The sequence below is a fragment of the Daucus carota genome, chromosome 1, assembly GCF_001625215.2.
Source record: "Daucus carota subsp. sativus chromosome 1, DH1 v3.0, whole genome shotgun sequence".
NCBI lineage: Eukaryota > Viridiplantae > Streptophyta > Magnoliopsida > Apiales > Apiaceae > Daucus > Daucus carota.
The window spans coordinates 16,824,684-16,840,402 of NC_030381.2; the positions used below are offsets into that span (position 1 = coordinate 16,824,684).

Genomic DNA, 15,719 nt, shown 5'->3' on the forward strand with positions numbered 1-15,719 from the left:
AGCAATAACATCTCCTTCTTCTAAAGCACGGGCTGACTCCCACCAGTAATTTGCTTCATCTTTCAGAAAATAGGAGGCATATTCAACTTTCTTATCATCGGTTACAACAGCCAAGGTGAAAGCCTTCTCCATCTCCTTTATCCAGGATTGAGCTTCAACAGGGTCTTGAGTTCCTCGGAACTCGGGTGGTTTCACAGCTTGGAAAGATTTGAAAGTAGTAGGTGGTGGTGGTGCTTGTTGTTTTTGCTGGAGTTGTTGTTGAAGTAATTGTTGTTGTTGAGCAAGGGTAACAGATTGTTGGTGAAGAAGTTGCATAAGTTGAGCCAAGGTACCAGGTGGTTCTTCGGTATTTTCATTGTTGGTGTTGCGGGTTCTTCGAGGAGGCATGATTCTGAATGTAGACAAGAAAAGCTTATTCATCACAGTTCAATATATACATACAAGTTATATCAAAGGGGAAGTATTGGGTGCAAAGGTATTATTCAAAGGTTATTCACATGGTAAAGGTTTATTGTTGTTATTATGGCATCATGGTATGTGTGTGTATTATTAGAGTCTAAGGTATCACATTGCAAAGGTATAATTATCCAATCAAGGTCACAATCATGGTATATTGGAAAAGTTTAAACATGATCACGTTCTAAAGGTTCCACATGGCAATTTCTGTCTAAGCATGGCATATATAATGACAATATGATGACAATACGGGGTAAATAGTCAAAGTGCGAATATTAAACATTAGTTCAAATGATAAGTACGGAACAATATGAACGGAAAATAAAGTGCGAATAAAGTCTTCCCGAAACAATCCGGGGTACAAGTACGAATGAAAGTCAAAGTACGGATAACATGATAATAACGATAAATAGACTAAGAAATAGTCTAGGGGGATGGTGATGATGCTGGTGAAGCTGGTGGACTGGCAACTGGCTCACGGAGACTGCTAATCACACGGCGGAGCTCGTCAGTAATGGCGGTCAAAGTGATACGGCTCTCACGCTCGCGGTAGGGTGGAATAGCTGCCAAACGGTCCTCTGCCATGCGAATGATCTCCTCGACCCTAGCAATCAAACGGGGACGGTTGCCCTCATCATCAAAGTCCTCACGGTACAGCTGATCAATCCGGTGCTGGAGAATCGTGTTCTGGCCCTCGAGTCGATCAGTAAGCCTCACCATCTGCTCGTAAAGCGGGAACGGAACAGTAGCCGGGAATCCGGGACTAGAAGATGACGATGCCTGCCAACAGTTATATATATATATATATACGCGGTTATAGTCAAAAGGGTGAGAAAACTTAAAAGATTCTAACGCCCCAAGTCCCACATGATCTAAGTTCATCTTAACCTCTAAATCCTATCTTATGTTCATTTATCCTATGTTGTTCAGTGACTCAAACCTGTCGCTCTGATACCAACTGTGACGGACCCAACATAAATAACCGACTAAAGCATGCATATCGATATATATAATTAAACTACAGAGTTATAAAGATCAAACTACATGTCTAAATCCACAATCCCGGAATCACCAGGAATGAGTATGAACAACATCTAAAGTTATTACAACCCAAAATAAAATCCAAATTAAGTCTAAGTCATTACTACAAGTTTTAAATCCCAAAGGTTCAAAAGATAACCACTAGGGAACTACGAGTTCCCAACCTGCTCCATCATACGGCGATAAGCAATCCCATTGCCTGAGGTGGTCTTACGAGCGGTCTGCTTGAATCGGGCCATTCTCGGGTTTCACTGAAGGGTTATAACAACAACAATATATATATATGAGCAAAAAGCTCAGCAAGTGAAAGCAGTATATTTGACAGTTCACAATATGTAATATAACAAGTGCAAAAGCAACAACAGATATCACAAGGTATAAACACAAGTAAAGGTGCAATGTGGGATATCAATTTATTGGAATTGGAAACACACAACGCTACGAGCATTGAGAGGTGATCAGCCCACACCAAGCTCCGAACCACATAAAGTGATTCAACCAGGGAGGATCCTCGGCACACATTGGCCATAAACAGACATCAGGCTCGCCGCTACTGATGCTGCAATAATTGACTGGCGCCTCAGTCTTAATAAATTATTATCCAATTCCTTTTAAGGTCATATCAATTCAATTCATTTTCAAAAGGGGTCTTGATCAAAGACAAGTTATAAGCAAGGGTGTTTTCAAAGTACAAGTGATCTTTCTAAAGTAAGGGATGTTATTAAGATCAGGGTTCCAAATGAGACAATCTAGTTTAATGTGGGGTATCAAGTTCTCTTTATTCATCAAGGGACTATTGGAGTATAATCATGTGGTTGTAAGGTGATATTACATGAAAAAGGTAATTCAAGTATTAAGGGTATTATTGGAATCCAAAGTCATGATCATGAGGGGTGATGAGGTAATTCAGTCCTAAGTAAACAGTAATTCAACGTTCACAGGGTATACAGTTACAAAGCAAGTATAAAGGAAGAGTTTCACTTGCCTGGATAAAGCTTACTGAACTCTTGTATAGATGCTTCTAGGGGTTCCTTGCCTGGCCTCCTACTTGCACCTATAATTAATAGTATCCTCGTCACTAACTACCCTTTCGTGTATAAATAAATATATATATATATATATAAATATATACATATATAATAAATATACACTTAAACTTAATTAAAACAAGTAACATAATCATCAAGTAATGCACATAACAAGTAAAGCATGGCATTTGTTACTTAACTAGTATCACTTAATGATCTTCTAATTATACTTAAATCACTTAAGCAATTAATCAAGTAGCACATAAGGTCTAAGACCAATACCTCCTAACTATACTCTACTGACCTTAACTTAACCAATTATTAGTAGGGCATACTTGTGCCCCACCTCCCAAGACTTACAAGTGAAGTGCAACCTAAGTGACTCACTAGTATGCTTACCTTAGCGACACTTGTGTGCCTTAGTAAAAATAATGCATCTACACTAAGTGAATTGACTTAAACTAACTTGCACTATCTAATACGACTTAAAACTAACTCATGGACTCAATATGAGGTCAACGCCTCACTGATGACACACTCAAATGCAATGCATCTTAAGTGAACTCTAAAGTATGACTCCATGTGTGACACTTGTGTTCTTTAGTGGAAATGAGGCATCTCCATTTAAGGTATTGACTCTAAACCAATTTCTATAGGTTGACACACTGCTAAACTAACATTATGAAGTGGTGTGACTCAAAGGCCTTGCCTATATGGGTCCTTAAAAACTAGTGTACTTAAAGTGACCATTCTGCCTTGGCAGTTTGGCACCTCTTGGGGGCCTAAATCATCTAAATCAAGGCCCCATGAGGGCCTCATCATTGACAAGGTTTTTAACACTCAAAAGTGCAAATGACACAATTGTGCCCTGTTCTGGGGTGTACTCTGAAATTTGTGTGTGCATTTATGTAAATGACGGTTTTTATGACTTTTATGGCTACTGGAGACTTGTATACATCAAGTCTCAACTCCAGGAGACTTGGGCCTATGAGGGCCTAAGCATGACACATCCAATTCTCATGTTTTTCTATAGTGTAAAAATCTGCCTAAGTGTGTGTGTGACTCCTTCCACCTTAACTCCCTTCCAAACACCATAAATCAAACAACCAAGCCACAACCTACTCTATATGATACATATATCTACTGTCTATCCTCACCAAGCAAGATACCACAATTTATAACCATGAAAAATTCAATGCCGAAGTAAAACAATGAACCAAAAACAGAGCAGAATTTTCAGGGTGCATATATGAGCAAAATTTCGAATATATGAGCATGATACTCTCAATATAGCTACTGATTATCATTGTAAACTATCATACATGTTCAAAACTAACCACAATTCACAAGAACCATAGCATGCATTGACCAAAAACCAAGTTAAAAGCTCCAAATTGTCACATATAACACCCATTCGAATATCATGGCATAAGATCACTAGTTTCACATAGTTCTTGTATAAAGGGTAACATGCAAGCTCTAAAACTTAATAAGACACATTGTAAAGGATCAAAACCTCTTGAAACCATAACAAAACATCACACAATTTCGAATTTAAGGTCATGAAAACAACCCATTTCCTTCGGCTCCCTTGAGGGTCATTGCCGAAGGTGATGAAGCAAGTGTATTTCGGCCAAATGGAGGTATAACCTCCACCAAAATCACATCAAGCTCATCATCTAGGAACCTCTGAAATGGTGACTCTAAGTCCATAAGAACCAAAGCCCCATTCCGGTTCCAAATGACACATGCAAGCTAAGTCTAACCTTGAGAGAGAAGATACAAGTGTGGGTGATGAAGATCTTGGCAAAACAAGCTTGATTCTTGAAGAAGATGAAGAAATCAGCAATGGAGGAGGGTTTGGGGAGAGAGAGCCGAGAGGAGAGGTGAGGGAGATGAGAGAAATGAGAGAGAATGGGGTTGGTGTATGTGTGTATGAGTTTGTGTGGTCAAGTGGTGTGTAATCAAGCACATTTGACCCATTGACTTGACCAATTAGTGGTAGTGGATTGTAGAAATGACTAGCTTGTCCTCTCTTCAAGTGTTGGTGTAAAATGCATGCAAGGGTAATGTAGTCATTTGATAAATAATAAAAGTGTGATTAAAAGAGTATTAAAAGAAAGAGTTTTAGTAAATAAAGTACAAATCGATAAATCATGAAATTAATATCACAAATAATATGGGATTTTAGAAGTTTAATAAAATAGTTTTCAAAAATTTTGGACAAGAAATGAATTTAAAAGAATATATGCGATTTAAGCTCTAATATTAACATTACACATAATTATAAAAGCACGGATATTATACACGTAAAATCTCGAGAGAATCATACATCAAAACGCTATTTTACAAGTTATAATCTATCGGCTACTCGCAATTATTAAATATCACTAAATTGTATCCCTATCTATTATTATTACATCGGGTAGCGACAACGATCACTTTTATTACTATAAAGTCAAAACCGTCGCAACTAGTAATATTATTTAATCGCGTAGCGAGAATTATTCGCCAAATAACATACAAGTACATTCGAACTATAATCGAAAGTCACGTAACAATAAACGAGTCAATTCACATAATTTGGCAATTAAAACAAGAAATTTTATATATCACCAAAATGAAATACTGTAATATATATATATATATATAAGTCAAATATTACAGGCGTTACATATTTGAACAAATATCATATCATTATCATGCAATTTGTAAAAGAGAGTTTTGTCTATGACACCTCTAGTAAATTTATTTTCAATTAAAAATTTAGAGAGGGTGTCATACCATGTCCTTGGTGACTGCTTGAGTCCATAGACAGCTTTGAATAGGAAGTACACAAAATCAGCAAATTCTGGATTTTCAAAGCCAGGGGGCTGTTCCAGATATACTTCTTCTTCCAGCTTTCCATTCAGAAATGCACTTTTCACATCCATCTGATAAACTTTGAAGTTGGAGTGTGCAGCAAATGCAAGGAATATTCTGATGGCTTCAAGACGAGCAACTGGAGCATAGGTTTCATCATAATCAATTCCTTCTTCCTGAGAATAACCTTTTGCAACCAGTCTGGCTTTGTTTCTCACAACAATGCCATCACCATCTAACTTGTTACGGAAGACCCATCTAGCTCCAATTGTAGACTTACCTTTTGGTCTTGGAACCAGGGCCCAGACTTCTTGTCTCTCAAATTGATTGAGTTCTTCTTGCATGGCAAGAACCCAATCAGGATCAGCAAGTGCTTCATCTATTTTCTTTGGTTCTAATTGTGAAAGAAAACCAGAGAATAGACATTCATTTGTCGTAGCACTTCTAGTCCTTACACCAACATCAGGATCAGCAATAATCAGATCAAAGGGATGATCTCTGCTCCAAATCTTTTCCCTTGGAAGTCGTGTCCTTGATGATTCAGCTGTATTGTCAGTAAGCTGATGTGTATGACTAGTTGATCCATCAGCTCCCCCTGAGTTGTTGCCAGGATGACTTGATGATCCACCACTAGCATCAATGGAATCTCCAGCATTATTGCCATTTCCTCCACTATTGCCTGGATCATTATCATTGTTGTCATCACCTGTTGCAACCTCAGGTGGCACATCATCATCTGAATCAGAATCTGGATAGTTGTCAAACTTCAGAGATTCAGATGGATCAGCAGATTGTAAACTTGGTAGTTTAGTGTCATCAAATGTTACATTGACACTAACTTTCACTGACAGAGTATCAATTACAAAAACTCTATAAGCATTATTTGTATAACCAACAAAAATTGCTTCAGATGCCTTTGGCTCAAACTTGTTCAAGTTCTCTTCACCATCCTTGAGAACATAACACTTGGCTCCAAAGACATGAAGATGTTTGACATAAGGTTTCTTGTTGTTATACAGATGAAATGGAGTTTTCATATGATCCTTGTTGATCAAAGTTCTATTCTGGGTATAGCAGGCAGTAGACACAGCTTCAGCCCAAAAGTACAGTGGAAGCTTTGATTCAGCAATCATAGTCCTTGCAGCTTCAATCAGTGTACGATTCTTTCTTTCGACGACTCCATTCTGCTGAGGAGTCCTTGGTGCTGAATACTGCCTTCTAATTCCCTTTTCAGAGTAAAAGTTGATTAGAGTTTGATTCTTGAATTCTGTGCCATTGTCTGACCTTACAGCTTTGACTGGCACACCTTTATCCAATTCAACTAACTTTATATGATCAATCACTGTCATCGGGGTTTCATCCTTAGAAGCCAAGAAGTAAACCCAAGTAAATTTTGAGAAGTCATCCACAATAACCAAGGCATATCTTCCTCCATCAATAGATGCAACATTCACAGGGCCAAACAAATCCATATGCAACAAATGAAGTGGATCTGTAATGGTATTGATGGTTTTGCCTTTGTGAGATGCTCTCTTCGCTTTCCCTTTCTGACAAGCTTCACAAAGATCATCAGTTGAGAATTCCAGGGAAGGAAAGCCTCTCACTAGATCTCTCTTGACTAGAGAGTTCATGGTTTTGAAGTTGAGGTGTGAGAGCTTCTTATGCCATAACCAACTATCTTCAGCAAACGCTTTGGCGTAGAAAAAGTGAACTTCGTTTCCTGGTCCTGAAGATAAATCAGCTACGAATATATTGCCTTTCCTTATGCCACATAGTGAAGGACGCTTATCCTTGATATGTTTAATGATACATATCTCCTTTTCAAAATGAACATAATATCCTTTGTCACAGAATTGACTGACACTCAGGAGATTATGTTGAAGTCCTTCAACTATTGCAATATCTTCTATGATGATCCTTCCTATTTTGTACTTGCCATATCCCACAGTACGACCTTTGCTATTATCAGCAAAACTGACTGTAGGGCCAGCTCCTTCTCTTATGTCTTCCAACAGGGATCTATTGCCAGTCATGTGCATTGACGCTCCACTGTCAAGCACCCAGGTAACTCGTACAATTCCACTAGCACCCTGCAAAAGACAACTTGATTAAACCTTCTTTGGGATCCACACTTGATTGGGTCCAGCAAACTCAAAGAATTGATTTCTATCAGGTAATACAACAGAGCCTCTTGGACTGATACTTGGTTCTGATTTGACTGAACTTACTTCCTTAACAACAGCCTTATAAACCTTGGTTTTAGGCTTTGGAACATAAGTCTCCTTCCTCACACAAGGAGGACTAGCAGTCTTTGATCTAGCATGCTTATTGTTTGTGTGTTGTCTAGCAGATGTGTTTTCATTTTTAGCATGCAAATTTATAAAATAAGCAGACATCATATTGAAAGCACAAGTCATGCAATTATCAACACCACAACATTTATGACATGCATCAAAAACAGGAACAATAGGAATATCAGTCACAGTAGTAGGAACATCAATAGATTCTACTCTAACCTTGTTAACAGATTTAAAGTTCTCAGTAGAATGACATCTATTGTTCTTGTTCTTACTATTCACAAAATTATTACGCTTGTTGAATTTAGTTCTCTCAGAGTTGACACCTAAACCAGCTTTAGGCAACCTAACATTGCCTTTCACTTTGATTGGTTTCAGTGATGTCAGGATCTCATCTCTCTTCTCATTACTCTCTTTCATTTTAAGGTCTTCCTGTTTGAGTTCATATCTAATGACAACAGGAGTTTCTAACAGAGGTTCAGCTTCTGAGGATTTGAACAGGGGTTGAGGGGAATCTTTCAAAACAAAAGGAATCCCTCTCTCCTCAGCACTCTTCTTAAAGGGAGTAATGTTACTAGCCTTACCTACAGATTTATTATAGTCAAAGCCTATTCCAACAGTTCTCTTGATCTCTTGTTTATCATTAAGTTCTTTGACTATAGTGGAGGCATCCTTAAAGGCTTTACATTTCACTTTCTCTTCATCTAGCTGAAGTCTTAAAGCAATCTCACCTTTCTCTAGAACTCTGACTTTAGCACATTGTAATCCTAAATCCATAGTCAGTTGTTCTATTTTAGGTTTTAATACGTTCATCTCATTCATTTTATAAGCATGAATATCTAAGACTAGTGTATCAATTTTAAGATTGGCAGCTTTCAACTTTTTAATAGCATCATCTCTTTCGAGTCCTAATTGCATAAAAAGTTTAGGGCATGTAGGATCTACCTGAAAGCTTCCAGCAGGAGGAGGTGAAGATGATCCAGCATTAGCCATAAGAGCAACATTCCCTAGCTGCTCCTCTTCATCACTATCTGTATCATCCCAGCTTTTCCCTTCTGCCAGATAAGACTTGCTTTTGTAATTTTGATTTCCAGAAGTACCCTGATGCTTTCTCACAAGTGCATCATACTTCTGCTTCAGCTCGTCGTAGGAATCTTTTCTCTTTCCTTGAACCTTGGGCTGTTTGCATTCAGTTGCAAAGTGTCCTGGTTCACCACAGTTAAAGCATTTGAACTTGCTTCGATCCACCATCCCAGTCTTGTATCCTCCTTTGCTTGTAGAAGATGAATAACCTCCTTTCTGAAACCTGTTCACAGTAGGTTTGTACTTGTAGGAGGGATTCTTCCTGAATCTCATGTTTCCAAACTTCTTGGCAAACAGAGATAGAGATTGATCTTCTAATTGTTCTAGCTCTTCCATTGTATAAAACTCTTCGTCACCACTGGAAGATGCAGTCTGACCCATCTCAGGTACAACAAATTCCTGAGTGGTTTTAGAAGGAACAACAACATCCTTCTTCTCTTCCGGTACAGGTGACTCAACAACTAGAGCTCTCGAATGGTTCAGTGTTTTACCCCAGCCATATCTCTGTTTACTTTGAACTTGTTCAAGTTCATAAGTTTTCAACACTCCGTAGAGTCTTTCCAGAGATATCTCATTCAGATCTCTGCTTTCCCTGATGGCAGTGATTCTGTGTTCTAGATGTTCAGGAAGTGTTAAGAGAAATTTCATGTTGACCTCTTTCTTGTCGTAGTATTTCCCATTTAAATTTAGATTATTAATTAGATTATTAAGTCTGATAAACACTTCTGAAATCCCTTCTCCGGGATTGGAACCAAACTGTTCATACTGAGCCATCGGTATCTCTTTCTTGTTTTCTCTAACTTCATCTGAGCCTTCATTGATGATCTCTAACGTATCCCAGATTTGCTTGGCGTTTGTACAATTAACAACAGCATTGTACATTACTGGATCTAGAGATTCCACCAATATTAGTTGAAGAGCGTCATCTAAGTTCATCTGTTCACCCTCTTCATCTGTATACTCATGAAGTTCTTTCGGAATGGTATGATGAGGTATTAACACACCTTCTTCGTGTGCTAATATGACTTTCATCGGAATAGAAACACCTTTGTTTAATATCCCGATATATTTTCTGTTGGCTGTGCGAAGAAATAATAACATGTGCCTCTTCCATAGGCCAAAGTGTTCCTTGCTGAACGGTGGGATTTTAATGCTACTGATCTTTTGTGTACTCATGTTTTAAGGATTTGAAGTGAATAGTGTTTGTATGAGATTTGGATTTTTGAAAGAAAAATATTTTAAATCAGAATTAATTTTTGGAATAAAATTAATTCGAATAAAAAATATTTGGACGTTATAGAGTGTGTATAGGATCTGATACGAAAAAATGGTATCAACCTCGCTCTGATACCAATTGTTAGGTCCTGAAACGATTGTAGAAGGGGGGGTTGAATACAATCGTCACTAAAAATCGCAGCGGAATAATATGATTTGAATTAAACTTGTTAATCAGATTTTAATTAATTAATATAACAATGTTTTAAGTCGTTATATAATTAATAAGGTTCATTTTAATGTCCACTAAAGTTCGTAGAATAAATTCGACAGGATGTATTCTAGTTTAGTGATTAAAACAACCGAGTGATCAAAGCACAGAAAACTGTGGATATAACAAATAGCAAGTTACAAACAACTTGAAAGTTTACAATGCAATGAACAACTTTGAAATGAAGAAGTGAAGCCATATATATAGGCAAAGCACTTGGAACTAGGTATGACATTGAAAGGAATGACTTAGTAGCTTAGGAATGACATTACAAAGCAAAGCCATGCCAAAAGGAAGGAAGGAATGACATTTAAAAGGAATGTCATACTGCCATACACGGTATGACATTAATTCCTTGGCCTTCAAGGGTCAGTTGGCATGACTTAATCAATAGAAGTCATAGGACAACAGGCGGTATGACTTTTTAAGTCATGAAGCCTCAAACGGTATGACATTAGTGAATGTCATACGGATACACACGGTATGACTTCAACAATATCATACGCAAAGACACGGTATGACTTTCTTAAGTCATACCAAACAGAGTCAGTTGACAGTACACGGTATGGCTTTCTTTCAGAAAGTCATACCGACTGATATAACATATTACAAGCATCAGAATGACTTATCAAAGTCATGGCAAGGAATGTCATAAAGGGGGACACGGTATGACATTCATTGATAATGTCATACCGAGTCTTTTAGACATTAAAAACAGTTTAATTAATTATATAAATATTCAATAATTACTCACTTAATTATATTAATCATATAAATTCATAAATTAAATTAATTCGAAGGTGAATCAATTTAATAAATAAATTATACAACTAATTTAATTGTTTTGACAAGTGAAATAATTAAATAAATACTTATAAAATTATATTCCTTCAGCAGCAGGGACTCCAGGCTTTGTTGAACGTTGTAGATCATCGTTTTGATTGAACGGCCACTTATAGTTGATGCAGAACACTTAATCTGAGTAGCTGACACACAAATGTACTGTCTGGTTCATCTGTATCTAGCTGAATTAAATATTCTTTATCAAATAAACATTTGAGACGTGGCTTGTTCGTCGATTCTTTGTCTTCGTAGTTCTTCTTCATTAGTAACAATAGTATGGAATCTTCTGAATAAATAAAGTATTAAAACTTTATACCTTCTGGACTTCTGGACGTGATACACAAGATTATTTGTACACTGAGGCTTGAACATATTAATGAACTTCTTCCAGTGGTGTGCAGCAGCATCCTGAAATTCTTCAGACATATAATTTCAATAAATCACATGACGTTCTTCGTACGGATTCCTTCAACAGTACTTGCTATTTACCTTACTTTCTTATCAGAGTTGAGTTGGTACCTCTTTAATTACAAATAGGCTAAACATATGCCTTTCAATGAAAGACGTTATGAATGTTCTCCATTTGTGGGGGTAATGCCAATTCGTATGCTACTTTGCCAACACGTCTTAGGATTTCGAATGGCCCGACATATCGGGGACTTAGCATGCCTTTCTTTCCGAATCTGGATAGCCCTTTCCATGGTGATACCTTTAGTAGCACTGCTTCTCCGTCTTCAAATTCTACGTCCTTCCGGGAGTGATCTGCATAATTTCGTTGACGACTCTGTGCTGCAATTAGTCGCTTCTGAATAATTTCGATGACTTCCTTTGTTTGTTGTACTAATTCTGGTCCAAGTATTTTGCGTTCTCCGACTTCATCCCAATATACTGGCGATCGACATTTGCGTCCGTAAAGAGCTTCGTAAGGAGGCATTCCAATACTTGCGTGATAACTGTTATTGTATGCAAATCCCACCAAAGGTAGATGTTCGTCCCAATTGCCTTTGAAATCGATTACGCAAACACGTAACATATCTTCGATTGTCTGAATAGTTCTTTCACTTTGGCCGTCTGTCTTTGGATGATATGCCGTACTCATATTCAATTTAGTACCTAAGCATTCTTGAAAACTTTTCCAGAATCTCGAATTGAATCGTGGATCTCTATCTAATACAATGGATACGGGGACTCCATGACGAACTACAATCTCTTTCAAGTACATATGAACCAATTTATCCAAAGAGAATCTCTCATTCATAGGAAGAAAATGAGCTGACTTGGTTAATCTATCTACTATAAGCCAAATGGCATCATGGTTTGCTTTTGTTCTTGGCAATCCTACAATAAAATCCATAGCAATATGCTCCCATTTCCATTCTGGAATCTCTAAAGGTTGCAATAGTCCACTTGGTCTTTGGTGTTCTGCTTTCACTCTTTGACACGTATAACATTTACTTACCCATTTTGCAATCTCTCTTTTCATGTCTGGCCACCAATAGTTTTCTTTTAAATCCCTATACATCTTAGTGCTGCCTGGGTGAATTGAATACTTAGAATTGTGTGCTTCCTGCAAGATGTCATTCTTCAACTCTGTCACAGGTGGAATCCATATCCTAGAAGAAAACCTAAGAATACCTTGATCATCTTTCTGTGTGCATAACTCTTCTCCTACTAGGTTCTTCACATTCTGATTCATTACCTCTTCCTGGAACTTCTTGATCTTTTCTAATAACTTGCGTTGGAAGGTCATAGTATACATTACTATCTCCGATGATTTACAAGTTCTTACCTCAATTTCTAACTTCTGAAATTCCTTGCACAACTCCTCAGGCATAGTCAACACATTTAACCTTTCTTTCCAGCTTAAAGCATCCGCGACTACATTGGCTTTTCCTGGATGGTAGTTAATTGTACAATCATAATCCTTAATCAGCTCTAACCATCTTCTTTGTCTCATATTAAGCTCTTTCTGGGTAAAGATATACTTTAAACTTTTATGATCCGTGTAAATCTCACACTTTTCTCCATACAGGTAATGTCTCCATATTTTCAGTGCAAATACAATCGCTGCTAATTCCAAGTCATGAGTGGGGTACTTCTGTTCATGAGGTTTAAGTTGCCTAGATGCGTACGCGATAACTTTATCATGTTGCATCAATACACATCCTAATCCTTTATAAGAAGCATCACTATAAATCAAAAAAATTCCTTGATCATCTGGAAGGGACAATACCGGTGCTGACACTAATCTTTTCTTCAACTCCTGAAAACTTTCCTCACACTTCTCATGCCATATGAACTTTTCATTCTTTCTAGTTAACTTAGTTAGTGGGGTTGCAATCCTTGAGAAATCTTGTACAAGTCTTCTGTAGTAGCCTGCTAACCCTAAGAAACTCCTGATTTCTGTGGGGGTCTTTGGTCTTTCCCAATTCATTATAGCTTCGACCTTTGCTGGATCCACTTTGATTCCTTCACGACTCACTATGTGTCCTAGAAATTGAACTTCTTGTAACCAAAATTCACATTTAGAAAACTTTGCATACAACTTCTCCTTTCTTAGTATCTCTAAGGCCGTTCTTAAGTGTTCGGCATGCTCCTCAGTTGTCTTAGAATATATCAGAATATCATCTATGAAAACAATCACAAACTTGTCCAAATATTTCTTAAAAACTCTATTCATTAAATCCATAAAAGCTGTCGGTGCATTCGTTAGTCCAAAAGCCATCACTAAAAATTCATAATGACCGTATCTTGTTCTGAAAGCTGTCTTAGGTATATCCTCAGATTTGATTTTGAGCTGGTGGTATCCTGACCTAAGGTCAGTCTTAGAGAAATATCTTGCTCCTTTCAATTGGTCAAACAAGTCGTCAATACGGGGTAAAGGATATTTATTCTTGATAGTAAGCTTATTAAGCTCTCTATAATCTATGCATAACCTCATACTTCCATCTTTCTTCTTTACAAATAACACTGGTGCTCCCCATGGGGATGCACTCGGTCTAATCACTCCCTTTTCCAATAGTTCTTGCAGTTGTTTTGCCAATTCTTTCATCTCTACGGGTGCCATCCTATACGGGGCTTTAGATACAGGCTCCGTTCCAGGTGCTAAATCGATTGTAAATTCTATCTCCCTATCTGGGGGAAGTCCTGGCAATTCGTCGGGAAAAACGTCTGAAAATTCATTTACCATATGTATATCCTCAAGTTTTATGGGTTCCAGACTCTTGTCGATTACATAAGCAATATAGGCATCGCATCCTTGGCGTATCATCCTCTTCGCTTGAATTACAGTTAAAAACTTCTTTTCCTGCTTTTGTCCTCTAAACTGTATTATCTTGTTACTCGGTGTTTTTAACATTACCTTCTTATTTCTACAGTCTATCTAAGCATTATGCTTAGACAACCAATCCATTCCTAATATCACGTCAAATTCTCCCAACTTGAAAGGTATCAAGTCGGCACAAAACTTATATCCTAAGATCTCAACCTCACAATCTGGACAAACTCGGTCAACAGGAATACGATCCTGATAAGCTAGCTCTACATTCATAACCTCATTCAACAACTCAACCGGACAATTCAACTTATCAACAAAAGCTTGAGAAATAAACGATCTAGTAGCTCCGGAATCAATTAACACCTTAGCATTTAAAGAGTTTACGTTAAGCGTACCTGTCACCACATCAGCATCTTGGATAGAATCCTTCACTAACATGTCAAAGACTCTTGCCCTAGGAGGCTCATTCACCTCTAGAACAGTTCCCATGATTCTAAGTGCATTACTAACTAGGGCTGATGTTTTGCACTCCCTAGCCATATGTCCTTGCTTCCCACATTTGAAACAGGCATATCCTATAGCTGGAGCTTTACTTGTTGAGCTCTTATTCTCCTGATCTCTTATCACTGGTTGATTCTAGCATTCCCTAGAATAATGTCCTTTCTGGTTGCACTTAAAACACACCACGTTCGGCTTGTTGCACACTCCTCCATGTCTCTTGCCACATATCTGGCATTCTGGTATAGAAGGCCTCTGCTGATTGACCTGATTTTCCATAATGAAACGACCACCTTGTCCACCACCGCCAATATCTGCTTCTTAAAATTGGGATTCCTTCCTGATTGAAATTTCCATTTCTTCTGGTTTTGGAACCTCCCTAGATGGGATGGTCCTTCTCTATTTTCCGGATTCCTTTTCTTATCCTCCTTAGACTTCTGAAACAACTCATTTTCAGTCTCCGCAATCATTGCTTTCTCAACAACTGCCGCATAAGTATCCAATTGCAAAATAGCTAACTTGCTTCTAATCCAGGGTTTCAGACCTTGCTGGAACCTCTTTGCTTTCTGCCTGAAAGGCATATGTTCAGCCTATTTGTATTTAAAGAGGTACAACTCAATTCAGATAAGAAAGCTCAGTAAATAGCAAGTCAACGGAATCCGTACGAAGAAAGTCAAATGATTTATGGGAATTATATGTCAGATAAATTCCAGGATGCTGCTGCACACCACTGAAAGAAGTTCATTAATATGTTCAAGCCTCAGTGCACAAATAATCTTTTGTGGCACGTCCAGGAGTTCAGAAGATATAAAGTTTCTATACTTTATCTTATCAGAAGATTCCAGTTA

At 37.8% G+C, this 15,719-nt stretch overlaps 1 protein-coding gene across 1 annotated transcript; it reads right to left on the bottom strand.

Annotated features, from left to right (window-relative positions):
- Positions 1-14,478: 14,478 nt before the first annotated feature.
- Positions 14,479-14,913, bottom strand: LOC135152982 (uncharacterized). Its single transcript, XM_064094487.1, has one exon. The coding sequence runs from the start codon at positions 14,911-14,913 to the stop codon at positions 14,479-14,481; it is 435 nt and encodes a 144-aa protein (XP_063950557.1).
- Positions 14,914-15,719: the final 806 nt, after the last annotated feature.

What these genes read in the sequence shown, in the direction of transcription:
- LOC135152982 (XM_064094487.1), bottom strand. Translation starts at nt 14,913, where the DNA reads ATGGCTAGGGAGTGCAAAACATCAGCCCTAGTTAGTAATGCACTTAGA.